This window comes from Pelobates fuscus, chromosome 3 (genome assembly GCF_036172605.1).
Source record: "Pelobates fuscus isolate aPelFus1 chromosome 3, aPelFus1.pri, whole genome shotgun sequence".
NCBI classification, from domain to species: Eukaryota; Metazoa; Chordata; class Amphibia; order Anura; family Pelobatidae; genus Pelobates; species Pelobates fuscus.
The window spans coordinates 29,473,537-29,498,316 of record NC_086319.1 but is presented as its reverse complement, the minus strand read 5'-3'; the positions used below and the strand labels follow the sequence as shown (position 1 = coordinate 29,498,316).

General features: G+C 40.2%; 1 protein-coding gene across 1 annotated transcript in view; it reads right to left on the bottom strand.

Moving 5' to 3' along the window:
• CTTNBP2 (cortactin binding protein 2) overlaps positions 1-24,780 on the bottom strand; it is a 113,221-nt gene that overhangs the window by 22,248 nt on the left and 66,193 nt on the right. The window contains 8 exon segments of the mRNA XM_063446841.1: positions 187-266; positions 2,255-2,350; positions 6,242-6,514; positions 8,367-8,484; positions 13,924-14,178; positions 15,730-15,877; positions 16,738-16,837; positions 21,592-21,795. Coding sequence (XP_063302911.1) covers positions 187-266; positions 2,255-2,350; positions 6,242-6,514; positions 8,367-8,484; positions 13,924-14,178; positions 15,730-15,877; positions 16,738-16,837; positions 21,592-21,795 — 1,274 coding nt within the window.

Sequence of the window (24,780 nt, the reverse complement as noted above, 5' to 3'; positions counted from 1 at the left end):
ATAAACCCAAAAATGTGGAAGCAAAATGCTTTTTTTTTCCTCCAGAGAGCTTCCCTACAAGCTCAGTTTGTGTCTAAATAGATAAAATTTAGTCTCTCTAAAGCAATACAAAATCCATATTGATTATATGTACAGAAGCACACAACAGCAGCAGGACGCACACATTGCTGTTTATTCTTAACATACCAGCCGGAGGAAATTCTGCAATATATGGATGGGGATCGCAGATGCATAAGCCACACCATTAAGGCAGCCGTCTTTTGGACCTGGATCGGTGAAATATATGTATGTCAGAAACAGCACACATATCGCAAAGCAGCCAGCACAATGTACATTTAGATAGGAAGCAAAGCTAGCAACATGAGAACAAAAAACCCCCAATGCTCGTGGACAGAAATAAAATGAATTCTCGTGCTGAAAGTACATTTATTGCGTGACCGTGACCTGGTAAGAGCTTTTCATTCAGTGAAAACATGTCTGTATTCCATTCAAAATTAATCCAATGCTTAATGCATGATAACGCTGTATATGTAGCTCTGCTCTCATAGGCTGAAACCCATGATAAGAATTAATCTTCCCTTTCACTGGAGTAAATTATTTATCTTTCATAACAGTGTGCATTTAGTAAGAGGAAATGGATATATACTTGAAAGCACATGTCCGTTTAAACACTAAAAGCACCAGTCGCCCACTGATCGTTTGTTGTTATACCGTAAAATGAACTATTTAACCGGGAGCCCATGCAGTATTTAATCGAGAATGATCTGTAAATGTAAACTAACTGAGAAAACAGCAGGTGGCTACACGCCAGTCAGTAGGACTTTAATTGAAATGGCAAAAGAAGAAGAATTATTAAGATTTGACGAGCGATAAAAAGGTTTACTAGAGACACGAAGGCACGGCTCCGTGATAAGACTTGGATAGCGGATTGGGCTTTAAATTGATGGGAGGTGTGACAAACCAATTTCGTTTTGTTGAAGCAAAATGTTTTAATCCCTTCTAAGTGCATTCTTTGCTCATTTTGCACCCAGAGAAATATGTGATAGGCTAGGCTAGAATAGTTTAATAAATCATAATTATTCTGAACAATCCACGCTTAGAATATCAATGTAAATACATATTGGGGGTAATATCTTCCTGTGCTACTAAGTCAAAGCAACCTTAACGCAGAGGGATATGGGATCTTGGCTGTGTTTGATTGATGTCCTACTGTGATCCCCCGCTCACGCTCGTTTCACCTCATTTTAATGTCATGGGAATCTCCTAAGGGCACAAAACATTTTTAAAACCAGTATTTCAGGAAATACCCCGCAGCTCTGCAAGTCTCCCTTTTTTATATTCAGCACAGCAATATTTTGAGTAAAGCAAAAAAAAAAAATGTATCAAATTTTTGGCCCACAATGGAGCCTTTATCAAACACACTCACAACAACATCAACATCAAGTGCCATTGCTGGGATGACTTGGCGTGGCTAGACGGAAGTGTATAACTTCTGCCTTAGCCATTACTCCAGTGGAGACTGGACTATTGGTGGCCAAGGACCATCATTTAGTGTGAAACTGCCTGAAAATGGTTTTAACACTGAATGGGACATGGTTTTAACATGGTTTTAACTGAATGGGAAATGGTTTTAACACTGAATGGTACCTAGAGCGTACATTAAATATTAAACTATTAGACCGATGGTCAGATGGTTAGAATAAGAATTTATTGAGGTCTTTGAAAACCATTCTCTTTGCCTGCAAGGTTGGACAGATCTGATGATACTCTATGGAAATATAGAATTTACAAATGGTTTTAACATTTTAGGGACTATATGCTCTAATAGTCCGGTTATACACTTTCCTAAAGCAATTACAAAATATTACATTGAATTTCATCTGTGTTTAGAAGTTTTTAAAAAGTATCTGTGTATTCTCATGTGAAAGTTTACCCCGTCTCATAACTAGGTAGTTGGGCTACATTCTAAAACACCAGACAAACAGACGCACAGATAGCAACTCCCCTCAGAGGCAAACGAGATCTTAATCAGGAGCTGCAGCTCTAACTGTCCGTAGGTCTTGAAATATCACACCTGCAAAGTTGGAGCGTTCAGACTTTAATTTATACGTTAAAACATATAAATCAAAGAGTCTTGATAAAATATGGACACAATGATGCACTAAAAAGATCGGTGTAATTGCGAAACTCCCAGCTTTGCATAACCAAAGAATACAAAAAGGAATTATATTTACACAATCACATTTAATCTTACCAGGAATTAAAACGGTGATATATTCCACCCTGCTCATCTTCACGAATTCCCACGGTGCTTGAAGAAAAATCTGACCAATGGACCAGGATGTATTTCCTACGAATAAAGATTTAACAAGTTATCACTAGTATACAAGGAATTAATTAATCGTCCATGCTACATAAACCGCAGGAGGATGCACAGAAAATATAAAAAATAGTTGTTGTTTCCTGCAACAACAAAAATATTATGAATTTAGGCAATATATTGCAAATCAAAAATGTTAATTTGAGTTGCAATATGCCCAAAAGCCTCTTTAGATCACGGTGGCGCTAGTTAGGTTCCATATATAGCACACAAAATATATTTTGTATTATAGATAATTAAAAATGACTGTGGCGGAACCAGCCTCGCCACTGGGCATTGGAGAATACTGATTGCCAGCCTCCTGCCATGTGACTATGGCCCCTGGGATGTATTGCCTGCTCTCCTGTACTGCTGAGGATTGCTACCAACTAGGTGGTTTTGGCTATGAAGCTTGTGTAGTGCCCTCTGTTGGTAGCAACAGTAATATGCACTACCTGAATAGCAAGACAAGTAATTTGCATATTCGGGTAGATTTGCATATCGCTAATTCTACATGAAGGAAGAGTGGTTTGGCCTGCGGTGGTTGTGGTGTCGGCTAGAGTGCTTGGAAACCTCAAGAAGCGCTAGGAGCATCCATCAACGGAGGTACCGAGTCGGGGTGCCAGGTGATCCATTACAATGACTACGTTTATTAACTGTGGATGGGGATATAGTTAATAAGTGGATAGGTCAAAATGGTAGACAAGAGATTAAAGCTCACTTGACATCTTTAAAGATGTATTTGTGATCATCATATTGTGATACAGTCTTCCTCTGTTTGTTTATGGTCTTTTCCATTTCCTTTTTATTCTAACTCTCTGTCCTTCGTGATTACACCTACTGATTTATCAGCCTGTATTCATTAGTTTACGTTTTAGTTATAGTCATGTTAATGTTTCGTGTAAAATTGCATTTTATAAAAATAATGCATTTATGATTGCTTTAAAATCAAATTTTAAATGCTTTATACTGTGGCCTTTTACCCCTGGAGAATTCCACTGTACGAAGCTTGCGAGGGCATACGATTATTATTATTACTTTACTCACAGAAGTAACTAAACGGTTACCAATCTAAAGAATACATCAAGCAAATAACATTTAATCAGATTCCCAGATTTTAATAGCTCACGGGAGAGATGCACATCGAGAACCTTAGATGGATATTCTCGAATAGCGAAAGTTAGACTTCTAAAAGAGAATATATAATGAAATAAGGCTCCTCTGTGGCCTAAATAGCAATTGACGTATAAACATAAAAAAAAAAAAAAAAAATCTTTGTTGCTAGGGTACTTCGCTGCGAAGGTCGCCAATCAATATGCACTGTGTGAAATAAGGAACCATTTTCTATTATTAAGTATGTAGGAACACGCAGTCAGGATACAGACATAATAATAAATAGAAAAGTATTTTCAATGGCCTAACTAAATAGTACGTATATTCAAATTATAAAATATGTGGTTTCATGGGGAACCACTGCTTTTCTGAATATAAATCACTGGTAAGACCACATCTTGAATATGCTGCAGAATTTTGGGCACCTGTTCTATAGAAGGATATTATGGCACTAGAAAGAGTGCAGATAGGGGCTACAAAATGAATAAAAGGAATGGAACATTTTAGCTATGAAGAAAGGTTAACAAATTTAAACCTCTTTAGTTTAGAAAAACATTAGCATTGTACAAATACATTATACAAATATATGCGGGGCGAATACAAACCATTGCGTAAAATCTATACACAAACCGGACTATACATAGGATACGAGGTCATGCGTTTAGACTGGAAGAAAGGAGATTTAGTCTAAAGCAAATTAAATGTTTTTTTACAGTAAGAACAATAAGAATGTGGAATTCTTTGTCTGAAGAAGTGGTTTTATCAGAGTCCGTACAGATGTTTAAACAGCTACTAGATGCATACTTACAAAAACAGAATATTCAAGTATATAAATGTTCAACTGTAGGGTAATAGCTTTATTGATCCAATGATTAATGACTGCCATTCTGGGGGCAAGATGAATTCATCCCCCCCCCCCTCCCCCCCCAGTTTGTTGCAAAATTGGAAGAGGTTCAAATTGGGTTTTTTACCTTATTTTGGATCAACAGCAAAAAACAAATGTGAGGAAGGCTGAACTTTATGGACACATGTCTCTTTTCAGCTATGTAACTATGTACACCATGGAAAAACACCTATAAGTTGTTTTAATGTTTTTTTCCCATTTGATGCTCTATTGCCTTGTACATGTACGGATATATTAGAGATTCAGTAACTGATATTGCAGCCAAGGAACAGAATCCTCGGGAGGAAGGCAAACGGTATTCACTGTTACAAAGCTTTTCACTAAAGTGAGAATTCAAGGTGAATTTCAAATTTAAGGTAAAGTCAGCTATGTTTTCTATTTAACTACTATAGCCTGAAATTTGCAATTCACTTTGAATTCTCACGTTAGTAAATAACTCTGTTAATGTTTCTCCTCTTCTGTCTTTGCCGGCTGACAGGTGCAAAGGGTAGGCGTTATAACAATGATCAACAGGGAGCCCAAATAGAATTCATCCCGTTTTGGGACACAGGTGTGGATTTCGACATTTCATTTTCGATTTCAGATATCACAAAAAAATATGAAATAAATAAATATAGAGGATAACTGAGCCGGTTATTAAAAACCCTGAGATGTGACTGTATTGCTTTAAAAATAATTCTATGATGTCACTCTCAAAAGTCTCCAACATAGCACAGATTTAAACAACCTTGACAGTGTGGAAAATCATTTACTGACAATCCCACTCTGTGTCGTCATTAAATGGACAGAACAATGGCTGTGTTATTGGAACATCTCGCATCGTGCTGGCATTTCCTACTGAAATGTCACCTGTGTGGGATTACTACAGAACACAGATTTTGAAACCTTTTTTTTTTTAATCTTGAACGCTTTTATATAAAGCTGAACTACCCACTTATGTCAAGATCAAGGTGGAATGTGACTATCTGGTTATTATGGTTAATGGAACACTAGAGAGTTGGTAATAGAAAAACTGTATTTCTAAAGCTATAGTGTCCTAGTTCCTAATTAGATATCGGTCCTTTCCACCCGCATTTGCCATAAAATGTAAAGTTTTACTTACCTTTTTCCAGTGCCCAGACTCCCTTGGCGCTGCTCACATCTCCTCTTCCTTAGACATCAAGGTGAGGGCAAGGCCTTCTCCGAAATGGTCCAATCCAATGCTCCTTATATTGGAACACTGGGGACCTAATTTGCATGCTTTCCTATGGGCTTCTGGGACATGTGACTCAGTATTAATTGGTCAGTGCACAGAAGCATCTTTATACTCACAGCCACTAGGGGTGGATGTAACCTGGCAATGTAAACATTGCTATTTCAAAAGGACAGCCCCACTACACCCAAACAGCAATATGCTGCCAAGGAGCTTGTTCATGCTCTGGTAATCTCTCGCATGGATTACTGTAATTCTCTCTTAGTTGGTTTCCCCAAAAGCCAAACTGCTCACAGGCAGTTAAGTTGGCGCTATATAAATACCAATAATAATAATAATAATAATAATAATTGGGATAAAGTGGTCTGGGTGACTACAGAGTTCCTTTAAGTGTCCATAAGGTGTTTTTTTAAATTCCCTCTACATAAAAAGCAAGCAGTTGAGAAATCGAAAACCAGATATGTCTTCATGTCCCTAGAAATTGCATAGAATAAACAAGGAAATCACGATTGTTAAGCCAAAATAACTTACCAGTAGCTTGAAAAATCGTCTTGAAGAAGTATGAAAATAAAAGAAATATGCCCTTGTTTATTCTCCTCATTTTCTGAACTAATGATTATTATTGAATTAATGAATAACTACAAATAGCTCAAGATATGAAGATTTGGAATACCTAATTTGAATGACAGGTCACAAGGCGCACCAAACCCAACGCAGAATTCGCCAGTGTTATTCAATGTTATGTCTTCTCGAATCTCCCATCCGTCCGACACAACAGTCGCAAAATGTTCCATTACCGCTCGGCTCACTGCCTGTGAGAAGTCATCCCATGTTGTCTGTCTATGGATGCGAATGGAGCAAATTTCTTGACTTTCATAGTCGATTGTGCTATAGCAGACCTGGAGATGTTCCTCAAGCGAAATTCTCACAGGGATCCGCAGCGAATCTATTAAATAAAAAGCTGTTTTTATACTGTGTGTACACAGGACATACATTCTTTCCTCGCTCATTGCATTGCTGGTACCTATAGTGTTTTTTAAATGAATGCTTAGAACCCCTATACATAGTAAAAAAATAAAATACATTTAACCCAAGGTAACACTAATTAAGGAGAACTGAATTTTGTTTTGTTTTTCTCTGTGAAAGATGTATTTTATTTTCAACCTCTGCAAAAAGATGACTAATTGTATAAGTTATTTGCATGCAAGAATGACAATAATGTTCATTTTCCCGACTACGCAGTCCTATTACTTACAGATCATGGATTCTGCAAAATGAGGACTAAAAACAAAATGCAGGAACAGGACACACACAGCCTTATTCTGATATTTTAAATTAATAACTTTACTTAAAGTGAATGCAGCATTTAATTAAAAACCACCAAACATAACTGTGCAAATATTACATGCCCCCCAATAACATTTTAATATTTAATTACTGCACCCCACTTGGACGGTAAAACACACTAAGCAATCCGCATAGCGGACCCTGTATAGTTTAGGGAGTGCTGAATAGTGACTGGGTGAATTTAAATGTCCAAGGGCGTTTTAGAACAGTTCATCTTTAACCATGCTGGATAATTTATGTGTGTGTGGCTGTTTCTTTTCTGCATCACAAACTAAGGTCCTTTTTCCACTCTCGATTTCCATCGGCAGAAGATACAGGCTTTGGGAAACAGCACTGGACTCAAGTAACTTCAGGTGTTCTTTTATAGTCTTAAGGGTTACCGCCACCACCATGATCTGTTCAGTGATGTGAAGTGGTCATGGTGCCTGTAGTCTATATGTGCAACGTTTTGCTATGAAACACTGTTGCCAGGTTAACTCGATCCCCAGCAGGGACATTGGGAGTCATTAGCAAGCCCGGAACAAGAGTTGGGCAAAACTGACGTCTTTACCAGCACGCAAAGCATGCTGGTTTCCGACAGCCAATGGAAAGTAACCCTTTAATTTTTCTTATGTACTAGACACCTACCACCTTTCCATTGATCAGATGTGAAGAAGGTGGATATAGGTAATTTTCATTGGTTTGTCAGGGAAGAGGAATATTTTTTGCAACAGATACTTTGTGATCAGAGACGCAAAAAAACATGCAATGAAGCATACGATTTGCTTCATCAACCCCATAAAATAAATAAATATGGGGCCCCTTTACAGAAACAGTATCTTTGCGGTGTACAACGACGCATGAAGTATAATCACTAGTGAGCTGATATCTTTCTCAATCTTACATTTATGATCACAGACACACCTGACAAATCATCAGTAGTGCAATTTATTAGCCCCCTCCACAATCATGTAATGGAGGGGTGCGGGGGGAGGGGGAGAGGGCACCAAAGTTCTAACATTCAGATAGAATGAATAAGATAAGCGACTATTTTGAAAGGGAGAGGAGCCATTCCATTACTATCTGATATGGGACTGCAGCTCACACTACAATGAGCCAGCTGTGTCATTTTCAGGTTCAACCAATGCTGCTGAATAAATTGCCATTTTGTGAGTTAGATACACATGCATGCACGGTTATAAACTATAAATGTTTGAGAGATAAATAAGGAAAGCCTGATGACATTTGTAGTGATTACATTCTTACAGGCATTGCAGATTCACAAAGCCGGTAGAACATAACTTTTTTTCCTCCTAAGGCTGCAAGCAATCACAGATCACAGATAAACGATATGGAACATGACAATTGTTTTCTTGAAGGCCATTCCTATTTTACCAAGCTATTTAAGCTCTCATTGCTTAACTACAAACCCGTTGGATTGACTTTTTGAATGAGAAGTGAAATGAACTCACTGATGCTCTCCAAGAGCTGTTTGCAGTCATCTGTTGCCACGTCATGAGCGGTGCGGTTGCAGTTATCTCGTCTTTCTGGCTCAAAGCCAAAATGGTTGCACAAGATTTCCAAGCAGTTCTGGAAAGAATAGATTAGAAAGATCAGGGAGATTAACCATTAAAACATCGAGCGCATATTACTTTATACAGAACTCTATTGATGCACATTGTCCCTGGCTTTTAAAAAATCAATGTTGTTTCTGGGCTTAAAACGACACTGTAAGCACCGGGACGACTTTATTTTGAAGGGACACTATAGTCACCAAAACAGCTATGGCCTAATGAAGCAGTTTTAGAGTTTAGATCATGCCCCTGCAGTCTCACTGCTCTATTATCTGCCATTTAGGAGTTAAATCACTTTGTATATACAGCTTTAGTCACACCTCCCTGCATGTAATGAGCACACCCTTCCTAAACTTTTCCTGTAAAGTTATATCTAATGTTTAAACTTCCTTCATTGCACATTCTGTTTAACTTAGAATTTCTTCTACCTTGCAGGAGCCTTCTATGTGTGATTAAAGTTCAGTTTACAGAGCAAGAGATAAACGTATAAAGCAAGTTAACATGTGATTGAAAATTAAACCATTTTAATTCCGGGCAGGCTGTGTCAGTCACAGCCAGGGGAGGCATGTCTGGTGCTGTATGGCCAGGAAGAAAAGTGATTTAACTCGTAAATGGCAGAGAATTGAGCAGTAAGACTTCAGAGGTATGATCTATCTGTGCAGTATCCCTATCGTTTTGCTCCCGTTTCCTAGATACATCCAGTGACTGTTGCCCTGACAGCATTCATAACCGAGTTGGACATTCTTGATGTTTGATGTCCTCATGCATTGTAAGGCACTCCAGCTGTTGTGGACTACATCCCCCATAATGCTCTTACAGCTATAATGAAGGAAAAACGTCAGGGTAGATGCAGTCCACAACATCTGAAGTGTCAAAAGGGTGCCTTCCCTTGACATAAGGAATAGAGAAGAGTTCTACATCCATTGATCGCTATATTCCATAAGAGTTCTACATCCATTGATCGCCACATTCCATAAGAGTTCTACATCCATTGATCGCTACATTCCATAAGAGTTCTACATCCATTGATCGCTATATTCCATAAGAGTTCTACATCCATTGATCGCTACATTCCATAAGAGTTCTACATACATAGATCGCTAGATTCCATAAGAGTTCTACATACATAGATCGCTAGATTCCATAAGAGTTCTACATACATAGATCGCTAGATTCCATAAGAGTTCTACATACATAGATCGCTAGATTCCATAAGAGTTCTACATCCATTGATCGCTATATTCCATAAGAGTTCTACATACATTGATCGCTACATTCCATAATAGTTCTACATACATAGATCACTACATTCCATAAGAGTTCTACATACATTGATCGCTACATTCCATAAGAGCTCTACATACATTGATCGCTACATTCCATAAGAGTTCTACATCCATTGATCGCTACATTCCATAAGAGCTCTACATACATTGATCGCTATATTCCATAAGAGTTCTACATCCATTGATCGCTACATTCCATAAGAGTTCTACATCCATTGATCGCTACATTCCATAAGAGTTCTACATACATAGATCGCTAGATTCCATAAGAGTTCTACATACATTGATCGCTACATTCCATAAGAGTTCTACATAAATCGGTAGATTCCATAAGAGTTCTACATACATTAATCGCTACATTCCATAAGAGTTCTACATAAATAGATTGCTAGATTCCATATAAGTTCTACATACATATATCACTAGATTCCATAAGACAGTAAATGTCTATAAAATGTCCATACATTGATATAGATAGAAAAATGCTTCTTTTAAAAGCTGTTAGAAGATTTTCGGAAGACACAGATTCACTGGGATGTTCTTGATACAATAAAAATAACCTTGGTTTATATATGTGTAGAGTTAGACACGCACTCACATTATACGCTCACATACTCAAGTTCACATTCTTAGAATTGTAGATTCTAGTTTTATTTTGAAGAAAGAAAATACTTTTTTTATGTTTTTGCACATGCAAAACATTGCATAATGATAAAACAGAACATATCTCTGTAGGAGATAAGGCTGGGAATTAAAAGGCTTCTTCACGTGATGTGCAGTGGGTACTTTGATGCGTTTTATTATATCTTTGCCTGCGGCTGAAAAACCTGGAGATGCCACTCTAGAAGCAGAAACCATTTATTATTCATGCAAACCCCACGCAGTAACATTCTGTAACAAAATATCCCCAGGCCCCAGAAAACTCAACCATAACTTCAAATGTATCAGTGCAATCATGGCAGGAATGGTGCAAGGCAGAGCATCCTCTTTCATCCGTGCCAATCATATCCAATTTGCAATGTTTCGTACATATAGCAAGATGATACTTCCATTTAGGGCCAAGATAGTCAACTTTGCGACCCTAGACATTATTTAGACTATTTCCCAGGCTGCTCAGACGGGTCTGGCCGTGAATTGTAGGAAATGTAGTCCAAAAACATCTCGAGCAGAATGTATCTTAATTACAGAAATTAAACTGCATTAATTGACGAGCAGGATTAATTAAAAGGAATCTCTATACTGCATTAAAAAGAATGGGGCAATTCAGAGTTAAGAAGTCTTTTAAGCTTTATGCCATTCTCCTAAGTTATGAAGAATTCTGTTTTAAGAGCATTTAAACCAATGATTAAGAATACCATTATGAATCCTCACGTCTCCTGAACCCCTACAGATTTCATTTTTACCAATTATTTAATCATAATCATTATAGTTTATTTATATGACATATACCACAGCGCTGTACAACTATTGTCATTCTTTCCTTTTACCTCAACCTCCTTTAGAAATCCCTACCTTTACCTTTATTTTTCTTATTTGGTCTGTCCCTAATCCTTTCTTTTGATCATTTCTCCCTCGCCAAAAGCATTTTTGTTAATGGTAAACAAAGTCCGTTAGTCATCGCGCAGAGTATGCAATACTATAATAACAGCTTGATCTGATCGAATTTCCGGGTGTAAACTTTCCATAATCTTCTGTAAATAATTTTTGCGTGCCCTACCCTTGAACCTTTTATACGTTTCATTTGTTGTCTGTTACGGTTTATTGCATTTTACGTACATCAATAAATTTTTTGCAAACAAAATATAATGTGATGAAAAATAAGAAGCAATAAACAAAAAAAAATAAAAAATTCTTACTGCAGTAATAACAAGGTAGAAAAGAAAAGTATAAACTCAGCTGTGGCATTGCCTTCTAAAAGATAACAAAAACCCGAAGGGCCATAAAAACCTCAAAACAAAAACATGGCCTTACGCTAGAGCCACTACTTGTGCATGGTCATGTGAATCACCAACACATTACATAGGCTATACAAGGGGTAGGCAACATTGGTCACTCCAGATGTTGTGAACTACAATTCCTTTGATGCTTTGCCAGCATTGTGACGAGAAGAGTGGAAGAGCATCATGGGAGATGTAGTCCACAAAAGCTGGAGTTGCAAAGGTTGCCTAGCCCTGGTCTATAGCATACTACAGGAGTCTGAGTAATCTGGATTTTCTCTGAATATTGTCGTAAATGAACAGTAAAGTTCCAATCCCCCAGCCCAGGACAACAAAAGTGATGAACTGCATTGTGCTTGTTGCCTCCAGCCATAGGCGAAGTTGGTGGTAATTCCGAGGCTCATGCTAATTGAACTTTAAGTGACTTGCCTACAAGCAAATGTGGGGCAAAATGATTGAAGACATTAGCCGAGATACGCAATAGCAAGACGTTCAGACCTGAAGAAGCACTATCTCAAAAGCATTAGTGATGCCACAGGACAGTTTAATTGATAAATATTACTGTGGAGCGTGACTAATTCTCCCACTGAGAGAAAAGTCATCCGAGAACAATCGAAACAAAATTAAAGTGTAGACCCCCCAGGACGGGATGTGGTTATTATTGTACTAATACCTCTTAAAAAGAAAACATCAGCATATTCAGCCAAGTAGAAAATAAGGAACAGAGTTGTGGAAATCGATGCACGTGTCTGAAATCATCCAGAACGGTTAACTATTTACCGACCATAGGGGCTTCCAGGTGTTATGGCTTCCAGTAGGTTGGTGTTATGGGGAGAAAAGGAAGGGTGACTTTCACATATTAAGTAGACCATGCTTCCCTTTGATCCTTTATTTGCCAATAAGATAGCAAACTTGGATGGCAACATTGTTTACTTTAATGGGACACTATAGTCACCAAAACAACTTTAGCTTAATGAAGCATTTTTGGTGTATAGATCAATACCCTGCAGTCTCACTGCTCAATGCTCTGCCATTTAGGAGTTAAATCACTTTATTTATACAGCCCTAGTCACACCCTCCTGCATGTAACTTGCACATATTTACTGTATAGAGAGATCTAATGTTTAAACCATAGGTGTCGCTCTAGGGGGGCATGGGATTGTACCATGTCCAATGTGTGCCGTCCCACCAATTTTCATGGCTGGTGGGGAAATTAAAAGATCCCACTCACCGGCCAGGCAGCTCGGATGCTGAGTGGGAAGAAGGAGGACTTTTTCTCCCTCCTCCCACTGTATTAGAATGTTTCCGGGCATTAGCTCAGCAACGCTCTTATGCATTTCACAGCACTGGCCGGAAGGAGCACCCCCAGTGGGTTCAGTCAAGCATGATCTCCCACCAGACCGGACCACCTACCCCCATCCCCCTGGCCAAAAAAAAGGCTCAGGGAGGAAGTAATAAACACTCTTTAATTATGTGTTTTTTTTTTTTACTTTCTAAATTATACCCTCACTACTGCTACATATCCCCTCCATCTCCCTTTACCAAAGCTCCTATTACCCCCATCCACCCACCCCTCACAGCAGCCCCTATTACATTTGTTTTGGTGCCTATAGTATCCCTTTAAGTATTTCATTTATCTGGAGTCCTTACAACATTGGGACTGTACACTATCTACATCCACCGTAATGCAGATGGTTTTAGATTCCAAGCTGGGAATTACGTTGGTTTCCACGGTGACAGCTCTCTCTTTAGAATTTTGGCCCAGATTGTTATTTATAAATAGCCCGGGTTGCGTATTGTCTATTTCTCGAACACTTGGGACAACTATCTGCACCAAGCATCTATTATTAAAGTGAAGACGTGATCCACCATTAATATGTGTTAATGAGGACTGGAGAGTAAAGGGATAAGCAAAGATATCACTTGTACAAAGACAACAAAAAAAAATAAAAAATTCTGAAATTGTAAAAAGATTGAAAAAGAAAATCAACTAAAACTGAATTTAAACACATTAGAGTGAAAATATTCAATAAATTGTGTTTATTGTCTCTGTGCGTCAATGGTTCTGGATAATTAACCCTATGATGGACATGGTTAAGTAAATACTGAGTTATTGTGACTGCTCAAGCCGATCACTGGCCCTGAAGGCGTTAAATGAATTAAACTATGAAGCAGATCGGCTTAGTGGTATAGGCCCACCATTAGACATTGAAATTGTTGCGCAATCTGTACCTTAAAGCCTTTCGATGCCGCAATGTGTGCAGCTGTCCATCCCTCTCTGTCTGAAGCATTCAGCAGGGAAGAAAAAGCGATGGATTTTCCTTTTTGTGACAATACGTTCTCTTTGTCATTCAGCTCAATAATGTTCGCATTGGATTCCTCGTAATTTAGGTGGTCTCCATTAATAGAGACCCCAAAATACATAAGAAGTTTTAGACAGTCAACGTTTCCGATTTCTACAGCCGCGTGGATTGCTGTTCGGCCATCCTAAAAGAAAAAAAAAAAAAAAAGTTTAATAATTTATGCTGGAAATAAGGCTACAAGCAATCTGTAAGGCTCCATATTGTGCACTCTGTGATGCAAATTGAGCATAACAAGCTTAAAAGTATTATTATTCATCAATAAGCATATATCACTTGAGGTGGGGAGGTCTCATTTTTTGTGAAGACCCACCAAAATTGACTGGTCATGGCCACTTACAGGAGGAAGGTAGCCCATGATAATGGCATACATGCGCAATGAGATGTCACAGGTCAAATGACAAGATGTGATGGCATTTACATTACATCAAGTAATTCCTTGTTTTTCTCATGTATATCTTCTGAATGGGTTAGAATCCAATACAATTAGTAGTATTTTCTATCTTTTTTTTGTAGTGTCCAAGGTGACGATGTCATTGTAGAATATGTGGCTGTTCCAAACCAAAATGCATATATAGATGTATATATAAATTTTCATATAAATGTACATCAACATAGGTTAAATATAGGGTTGCTGTGTGTGCGTGTGTGTGAGAGGGTGCTGTGTGTGGGCGCTGTGTGTGTGAGTGTAAGGGTGCTGTGTTTGTGAGGGTGCGGTGTGTGTGTGTGTGTGAGGGTGCTGTTAGTGTGAGGGTACTGTGTGTGTGTGTATGTGTAAGGGTGGTGCTGCTGCCATCCCTGGTGGTCCAGTGATGAGTGAACTCTAGCCTAGCTCTGACCTCGCGAGAGGAACCCGGCGGAGCTGCTGGCTAGAGCTCCTCGGGTCCTCTTCTGCCTCCCTCCCTGCCTGTGGGACAGTGAGGGAGATCTTTGAGCTCCCTCACCGGCCCACGGAGATTAGGTGTGCCCAGGCACACCCCGTGCGCACGCCTATGTTTTCTTATAACAGGTTTCTCTTTAAAGGGATCCTATAGTGCCAGGAAAACAAAGCTGTTTTCCTGGCACTTTAGGGTTAATAGGTCCCCCCCTCTCTCGGGGGGGTACCTTCCCCTGGGGCTGAAGGGGTTAAAACCCCTTCAGCCACTTACCTGAATCCAGCTCCTATGTCCATATGGGGAAATCGGACGCTGGAGGTCCATGAGGACATCCAGCATCAGATAACGGACCAAATGTCTGTTTGGATTCCAGAAGCGCCCCCAGTGGCTGTCTGGCAGTCTTCTGGAACTGCAATGTTTAACATTGCAGCACTAAGTGTAAAAGGGTCACAGAACCCAGACCACTTCAATTCGCTGAAGTGGTCTGGGTGCCTACAGTGTCTCTTTAAGCCACCTGGTTCTCGGGGAGGATGACGAGGAGAACAAATCTCAGTTATGTAGTTTGGAATTCTTGATGCTATAAAGAAAAAAAGTATTCCTCTGAATGATGTAGCAGAATTTCGACTTAAATTTCAAGTGCAGACACCATGTCAAAACATACCAGAAGGTTTTATCTATCTATAACAGATAGCTAGATAGAGGTCTATAATTAGCACTATATAAAACACACTTTTATTGCTAAGATCACCGTCGGGTAGTAAAAAAAAACAGCCATCGGATATGATTTAACAATCTTTACTCACTTTTGTTGCAATACTTCGATCAGCTCCAGCTTCCAGCAAAAGTTTAACAATTTCTGAATTTCCGTTCTGGCAAGCCAGATATAAAGGGGTCTGTCCTCCACCAACATGATTAATGTCAGCGTTAAATGCAATTAAAATCTCTGCACATCTGGACGAAGGACACATAGAAATGCAATGAGCATATTAAATTATTATTATTATTATGATAGGGACACACGGATCACCATACTGCATACTGTAATGTTTATTCAGCTGATATTGCAATAAGCTCACTGCCCCCATCTTTCTACACCCTACTCATTAAAGCGGCCGCAATTTACTAACATTGCTTCACATTTAAGCCCCAAAAAACGATCTTGCATAACATATGTACATCATCATGTGGAGGTTTCATGCACATTCATTAAAACAACAATCAATCTATTCAAATAAAAAAAAAAACCTGTTTAGCAGCTAGTTCCATGCTCAGCATCTTCATTCATTTCATTAATGGAGATATTTTGTGATACCTGAACTAAGACTTCCCTAAATCCCTGCCTGTGTATGCTATGCACAGCACTTACTTCATGGGAGGACCAGGATTGGGGAAACAACCAAACTAGCTTCTGCTCTGTGCTGACCCTGTGATTTGCAATAAATTCAGCAGCATGTACGAAATTGTAATTTTTTTTTAGAATTGCAGGAAATTCAAAGTGAATTCAAAGTGAATTTCACATTCAGGGCGAAAACAGTCAAACTTAAAACGGAACTGAATTGGAGAAATTTTGGAATTCATCTATTTTTGGCTGAAAATTCTCTTTGAATTCCTGGCAATTCTCACGTTACCGAATAACCTAAAAAAGGATTTTGCAACAATTTCCCATCAGCACTGTCCCCATTCCCTCTGCATTTTTTTTGTGGATGAGTTTAACAAGGTGAAGCCAATATAAAATCCTAGATCAACTCTCAATGAAAGAATAACAGGAGGATTGGAAACCTTCCCGATACATCCAGAAGGATGTTACTTACTTGTAATGTCCCTGAGCAGCTGCCGTACATAAGGCCGTAAAGCCGTTTGATACCGTAGCATCGACATATGCTCCTGACGTCAGCAGCATCTTAACACAGTCTACAAATTAAACAAAAATAGGCAAAAGCGAGAAAGCATGAAACATTATATTTAAACATAAAAAAAAAAAAAATCTTTAAAAGGGTGCTTTGTAGAAGTTTTACATGCAGCCAATAACATGTATATGTTATAATCAAGGAAAGTTGTGGCTGTACATATTTTTCAATTACATTAGCATCAATTAATCTAAATGAATCCCACAGCCTCCATTCTACTAAATAAGAAAAAGGAGGAGAGACACAAAAATATATACAGTACTTTACAGAAAGAGGAAGCAACTTGCCAGGTTAAAGGAACACTATAGCGTTAGGAATACAAATATGTATTCCTAACACTATAGAGCCCTAGTCACCATTTAGGTGACTAGGACCCAGTTCCGCTGCGAATAAATGGTTAATTACCCATTTATTTGCTTACCTTAATCCAGCGCTGGGCTCCCTCGGCACTGGTGACCTCTCCTCCGCCATCGACGTCAGCTTCCGAGTGGAACCGAATGAGCATGCGCGGCCAGAGGTGTGCGCGCATTCAAACCTGCATTACTCAATGCTTTCCTATGGGGATTGTAACGGAGCTCCGTGTACTCCGACCGAGTACCCTCCGTTGATGGATGCTCCTAGCGCTCTCAGAGGACTCCAAGCACTGCAGACGACACCACAACCACCGCAGGCTCCACAACCGCCGTAGCTTAACTGGAGCCGCGCCGTCTTCCGTCCACCCTGGAATGAACCTTCAGCATTCAGGAACGTGTGGGGAAGACCTCTCCTCCAGGAGAGCGTAACAGGAACAAGCTCTTAAAAGAGCTAAGTGATTAAGAGCTCAGGGGAATATGCAGAGCATAGCAATCCCCAGTGTGATATAGCAGTTCCCTCCAATAACGAGACACGGCTACGTATTGAGGGTCAGAAGAGGTCTGAGGTGCTGGAACACCCAGCCTGGTTTTTATTACCATTTTGAAAATACAGGACCACCCACAGGGCGGGACAAAACAACCAATCATACACGTACATCATTAAAACCACTCCCAGTAGTTACACACAAAATCCTCCCCTATGTCTGTGATATAATTATGCTACACAAGGGATTAACATAATTATCACAGACAGTAAAAATACAGTTTTTACACAACATTCATAACTCCCAAAATATACATCACATTCGCATAAAAATACATATTCACAATCAATCCATTCAGGGGAACAACATACTCAAAAATCATACGAATTGGACCAGGGGTTCAGAAGTTAGTACAAATGTGCATTTGACCTTCTGGAAGCATGGTTTTACAGGGCCCTCTATCCTGGAGACAATGGGGGGAAGTAATTCAATTATCCAGGACTAGAGGCAGACTCCATTAACCACATGGTTGCAAAACAACATAAAACACTTTAAAATACATAAAGTCACATTTTACACATAACACACAGACATTTCACATATCCCCAGATAGCTGGGATCTGAGCGCACAAAACTACCGAATAGCGCGCAGATCCTATTCACACAGTTCAATTGCCATGGAGCTAAAGTCTTTCCCATAGTCTTTCATTATATGAATAGGCTCCATGGCATAGCCATCTGGGGTATCACCGCTCACACAGGGCCATAGTCATAAGGAAGGAGGCTGGCAAATAGGCTTCTCCACAATCCAGGGAAGCAGGGCAATTTCTCATTTAAAGGGCCAGTTACAAATAGCGATTTGTAACACATCTCCCCTTTGGGGGGAAGACTAACCAGGCATCTGACCTTCTGTCGGTCAGTGCCTCCGTTAGTCGATCCACCAACCCACAATAAACAGATGTCCGAGTAGCCCCCCCACAACATCAAAGTACAGGAACAGCCCACCCACAACACACAGTCACTGCACCTGGGTATTTGGCTGTGGTAATGAGGCCACACGCCGAGGGTACTTGAAGGGCAGAGGCCAACTGCACTCTGCCCAGATGCCAGCTCTTCTGCTGGGGTAGCCTGTAAGACATCAGGCTCTGGACCAGGGACAAAGGTAGGGCAGAGGCCGACTGCACTCTGCCCAGCTGCCAGCTCTTCTGCTGGGGTACTGAGACCATAGTCCGGCTCAGTAGTCAAGGGAACATGGACGTCAGTAGGGGTTAGCATCGCCTCCGTTAACCCTGGTGCCCCGCTAGGAGTTAGCTGGGGAGGGGAATTTGTACTTACCCCCTCCTCTGGGTGTCCCGGTGAGGGTAGTTGGGGATCTGGAAAGGCTGTCCAGCATCCCTGTAGGTCAGGCACAGAGACCCCGGTCCCATCTGTGCCGTCTGGGGGATTGGTGTCTCCCCTTGTTAGGGGAAGCTGCCGCTGGGGAGAGGGGGTGCTGTGCTCCTTTCCCGGAAACACAGGCTGCCGCTGGAGAGGGAGACCGCCTGTCTCCATTCCCTTACCATTGTCCTGTTGCTGTAGAGAGGGACCAACTGTCTCTGCTCTCTGTAGGACACACTGCTGCTGGGGGGGAAGGACGGCACCTTCGGCCCCCTGGGGTACACACTGCCGCTGGAGAGGGAGACCGCCTGTCTCCACTCCCTTACCATTGTCCTGTTGCTGTAGAGAGGGACCAACTGTCTCTGCTCTCTGTAGGACACACTGCTGCTGGGGGGAAAGGACGGCACCTTCGGCCCCCTGGGGTACACACTGCCGCTGGAGAGGGAGACCGCCTGTCTCCACTCCCTTACCATGGTCCTGTTGCTGTAGAGAGGGACCAACTGCCTCTGCTCTCTGTAGGACACACTGCTGCTGGGGGGGAAGGACGGCACCTTCGGCCCCCTGTAACTCACGCTGTTGTTGGGGCGCAGGGACGGAATACTTTGCCCTCACTGCCCGATATTCTGCTTCCATCTGCAGATACTCCGCCAGTTCTCTCCTCACTCTTGGTACAATTTCCTCTGTTAGGAGGGGCCCGTAGACAGCCAACCGCCGCTCCAGCATAGCGTCAAACTGTACGTGACTATACCAATAGTCCAGTTTTGCTGGGTGTTCCCAGGATGCTGTTCCTCGCCCTAGGGAAGCCATCCTGTTGTAGCCAGGGGCGCTGCCCAATGGCTAGCGTTGCCCTCAATTGTAACTCCAAACGTTACCAGTGTCTCTGAGCTGCTTCTCCTCGCACTAGGACGCCATCCCACCGCTGCCACCAATGTAACGGAGCTCCGTGTACTCCGACCGAGTACCCTCCGTTGATGGATGCTCCTAGCGCTCTCAGAGGACTCCAAGCACTGCAGACGACACCACAACCACCGCAGGCTCCACAACCGCCGTAGCTTAACTGGAGCCGCGCCGTCTTCCGTCCACCCTGGAATGAACCTTCAGCATTCAGGAACGTGTGGGGAAGACCTCTCCTCCAGGAGAGCGTAACAGGAACAAGCTCTTAAAAGAGCTAAGTGATTAAGAGCTCAGGGGAATATGCAGAGCATAGCAATCCCCAGTGTGATATAGCAGTTCCCTCCAATAACGAGACACGGCTACGTATTGAGGGTCAGAAGAGGTCTGAGGTGCTGGAACACCCAGCCTGGTTTTTATTACCATTTTGAAAATACAGGACCACCCACAGGGCGGGACAAAACAACCAATCATACACGTACATCATTAAAACCACTCCCAGTAGTTACACACAAAATCCTCCCCTATGTCTGTGATATAATTATGCTACACAAGGGATTAACATAATTATCACAGACAGTAAAAATACAGTTTTTACACAACATTCATAACTCCCAAAATATACATCACATTCGCATAAAAATACATATTCACAATCAATCCATTCAGGGGAACAACATACTCAAAAATCATACGAATTGGACCAGGGGTTCAGAAGTTAGTACAAATGTGCATTTGACCTTCTGGAAGCATGGTTTTACAGGGCCCTCTATCCTGGAGACAATGGGGGGAAGTAATTCAATTATCCAGGACTAGAGGCAGACTCCATTAACCACATGGTTGCAAAACAACATAAAACACTTTAAAATACATAAAGTCACATTTTACACATAACACACAGACATTTCACATATCCCCAGATAGCTGGGATCTGAGCGCACAAAACTACCGAATAGCGCGCAGATCCTATTCACACAGTTCAATTGCCATGGAGCTAAAGTCTTTCCCATAGTCTTTCATTATATGAATAGGCTCCATGGCATAGCCATCTGGGGTATCACCGCTCACACAGGGCCATAGTCATAAGGAAGGAGGCTGGCAAATAGGCTTCTCCACAATCCAGGGAAGCAGGGCAATTTCTCATTTAAAGGGCCAGTTACAAATAGCGATTTGTAACAGGGATCTTTTTGACACTGGACTCCGTGAGGATGTCCAGCGTCAAATAAGTGCGATTTACTTCGTGTACATCGTGGAAGCGGCCTCTAGTGGCCGTCAGGGAGACAGCCACCAGAGGCTGGATTAACCCTGCAATGTAAACGTAGCAGTTTCTATGCCTATAGTGGTCCTTCAAGTATATCTTTGTAATCTAAACATTTGCAGTCGAAAGAGAATTTGTAGTACACACGATTTGTGGAAGGCAAGTACATTTTTAAGGAAAAACATTGAAAGATTTAGCAACATTTTTAATTGTATTCCAAAATACTAACGACATTATTTACTTAGGTGAATTTCAAATCTAAGACCAAAGTAGCTGAACTTCCAACCAGGCTTTTTGACCTTAAATTTGAAATTCAGTTTGAATTCCCGACATTCTCACTTCAGTGACTATCCCTGTAAGTGAGCAAAAACGTTGTTGCGAACTAGCATCTCACCTGAGTGTCCGTTTGCAGCAGCAAAATACAAGGTAGAAAGGCCATCTTTACATAAATTATTTAAATCCAGTTCTTCTTCGTTAAGCAGCATTGACAATAAAGTGACATTTCCCTGGGCAGCAGCATGGTGAAGATGGGTGGTCAAGTCTCCCAGGGGAACAGGACCACCGCTTGTTAGCAAAGCAGTTAGGGAGGGACACCAGCCTGTGAGTTAAAGCAACAGATGAATAAAAATGGTGTTAAATAACAAAACATAAGTTTATGCCCTAACAGGAGTTGTTCCTATGATAACTGGATTCTTCGTAAGAAATGTTACTATGTTGCCTATATATAACTGGTATTAAAATTAAAAAATACAATGAGCCTTGTTTGGGGCAGAGGATTTTGCTGTAAGTGAAGGAAACTGTCAAGCTTTCTCAAGCAATACAAATATTTGTATGGCTCAAGAAGTAAGCTAAACTTCTCCTTAAGTCATCAGTGGTAGATGGGTGGGGCCATGGCACTGGATAAAGCTCAAACATTTTCAGTGTCAGGCTACTTGTACCATAGTCGCTCCATTAACATGCACTGGTCATTATACCTGGAAAGCCCCTTTGCTGCCAATAGATTTGCCACTTAAAATGGAAAAACTGAAGTCGTTATATAATCTCCAATATAAAAGTCCGCCAATTGTGGTGACAACTAATCAAAAACAATATTCTAGGGCAGTAATAATGAAACAGAAATTGCACAGATTTAGGCAGGGCAGTCCTGATTTTTGGGTCCTGTCCCACCTCCTGACTTTTTTCCCCAAACAGTGTTGCGCAAGGGCATAGTTAGGTGCACTTGCGCTGAATTAGGGCACACAAACACTGCAGGAAGCAGTGAAACAAGTTTATTGGCAGGCAGCCTGGCCTGCCCTAACGCAAGGCTGACCTGCCAGTAATTTGTAAGTCTCTCCTTCTTTGGGCAGAGCCAGCAATGCAGTCACATCACTATCCCACCCCCTTTACTCCCTCCCAACTGCATCCAGCTTCTTGGAATGTAGACCATGAAATTGGGGGATAATCAGACTATATTTTATGTAAATTGTAGCCTTTGACAAAAAAAAAAAATTCATTTGTATTCTACCAAATAATATTGCTTTATAATCTATGTCTTTAAATATTCTAAATGATGGGTTAATTTTAATGGTTTAAACCTCAGTACATACACGGCAGGTTAAACTGGGGTAAACACGACACAGGACTGGCGGACTAGTGGGGAATCTGAATAAAATGTAAGCTCTTTTTAGATTATTTATTTAACTATTAAGAAGCAACTTAATCGAGATCTTGTTAATTCTGTGAAGTTTGTAAAACCAACAGGCAAATTCTGCAACTTTCAAAATACTGCAAGAGAAAATTTATATAATTTTATTAACATTTCGAATGGTTTACAGCGACATTTATTACTAGACAGACTTCATTGTAATTAAATAGAATTAAAAAAAAACAAACAATTATGTCAAAAGACTCTGGGGTCCTTAAGAAATATAATAAATGAAAATATATATATATATAGCATTCTACACAGAAAGTAATTCATACACAACAACCGTGTTCGATTCACTAGATGTTATCTTGATTTATGGTCTGTCGCAGAGATTGCTCTATACAATTGATTTCCAATCGTCTAACATAAATAGCAAATGTATATAGAATGCAAACAGAATCTGAGTATAAAAACAGAATGCAAAACAGAAAAAGGAAAATGATTACAAAGCTTACCCGATATAACGAGCTTCCAACATAATAATGTGCCAAATTACAGGGCAAGAATGTGGCAACTCATTTAAGAAGCAAAAGAAAGAATGTTTAATACAAAAAAGCCAATAGAGTAGCAACTGCAAAAGGCTGGATAGCATGCAGCAATGAACGAGGGTACAAGGAAATTAAACAGCTTCTGGCACCAGATTCAGAATGTGGTGATGGTTAATTTGAGAGCCAAGATCAATACTTCAATCTTTTTTTTTTTTTTTTTACCCCTCTTCCAAGCCAAATCACATCCAGAGAACAAATGACTCCGCGTTAATGTGAAATGAAGAGAGCATTGTCAAGGTTTGAAGAAAATAATTGCAGTTTAATATAAAAAGGTGTCATGGGGTATGAAAATCTATGAGCTTAAAATTAACCAAGAACTCAAAAAAGCATCATGCGCTAAATAAAAATGAGCACTTTGAAAGCAAACTATATTAAAAAAAAATAATCGTTTTTTTTTTTATTATTATTTTCTACCCTGTAGTTATAAATGCAATTTGCTTCTGCCATCCGGAAATTAAACAGTACTTTGCAGGCTTGCCTGTGATCAAGCGAAAAATACAATAATAATAAAAAAAAATAAAAAATAAAAAGTTAACGAATCATCCCTCGTCTGATAGGTGCACTGCCTAACTTAAGACATTCTAATTTAGAATACTAAAATAATTTTGTACAATATGTTTTTTTGGGTGGTGTGACATAAACCATAAGTCTACGCAAACAAAGAACAAAAGGCAGAAATATTAAGAATTAAGACAAGAGGCTCCGTACAGTCTCGTTTTAGAAACCAATTTTGGCAGCATTACATTATAAACGTGGTTCAGTTACTGACCTAACATATCAAAGCAAACTCTTGAAACTTTTATGTGAAGCTGGGCCTCCTAATTGGCAGAATGTTCTGCTTTTTTCAAAACTGCATGTACAAGTGCAGAGCACAGTAAGCCAAGACTGTTTGATGGAAAATGGCATATCTAGAAACAAGAAGAAAAGCAGCTTTAGTCCAAGCAAGTGAAGATTTTCTACAGCTCAGATGATCAAAGTCAAAACATTATTTGAGAGCCCTTAGACGCTTTACCAATAGCTGCAATGCCATGCCACTAGGATCAAGGACGTATAACTCAATAGAACAAAGCGTGTCAAATCGGGACACTGGAATCCAGGCTAATCCCGCAACCTCGCCGTATACTTTTAAGGGAAGAACGACAACGGTATAAAAACCTACACCCTTTAATGAGACTATTTTTGGATAAATATCTCATTAATTTCCAGTGAAAGTGGAGAATAAAAAATGCAAACAAGAAAACACAATCATAAGCTTATATCTTTATGCACGGTTCCGTGTAACTCTGCATAGAACACGTGTATGTCCTATGTAGAAATAGCATGTTTAACATGTATATGTCCTGTGTTT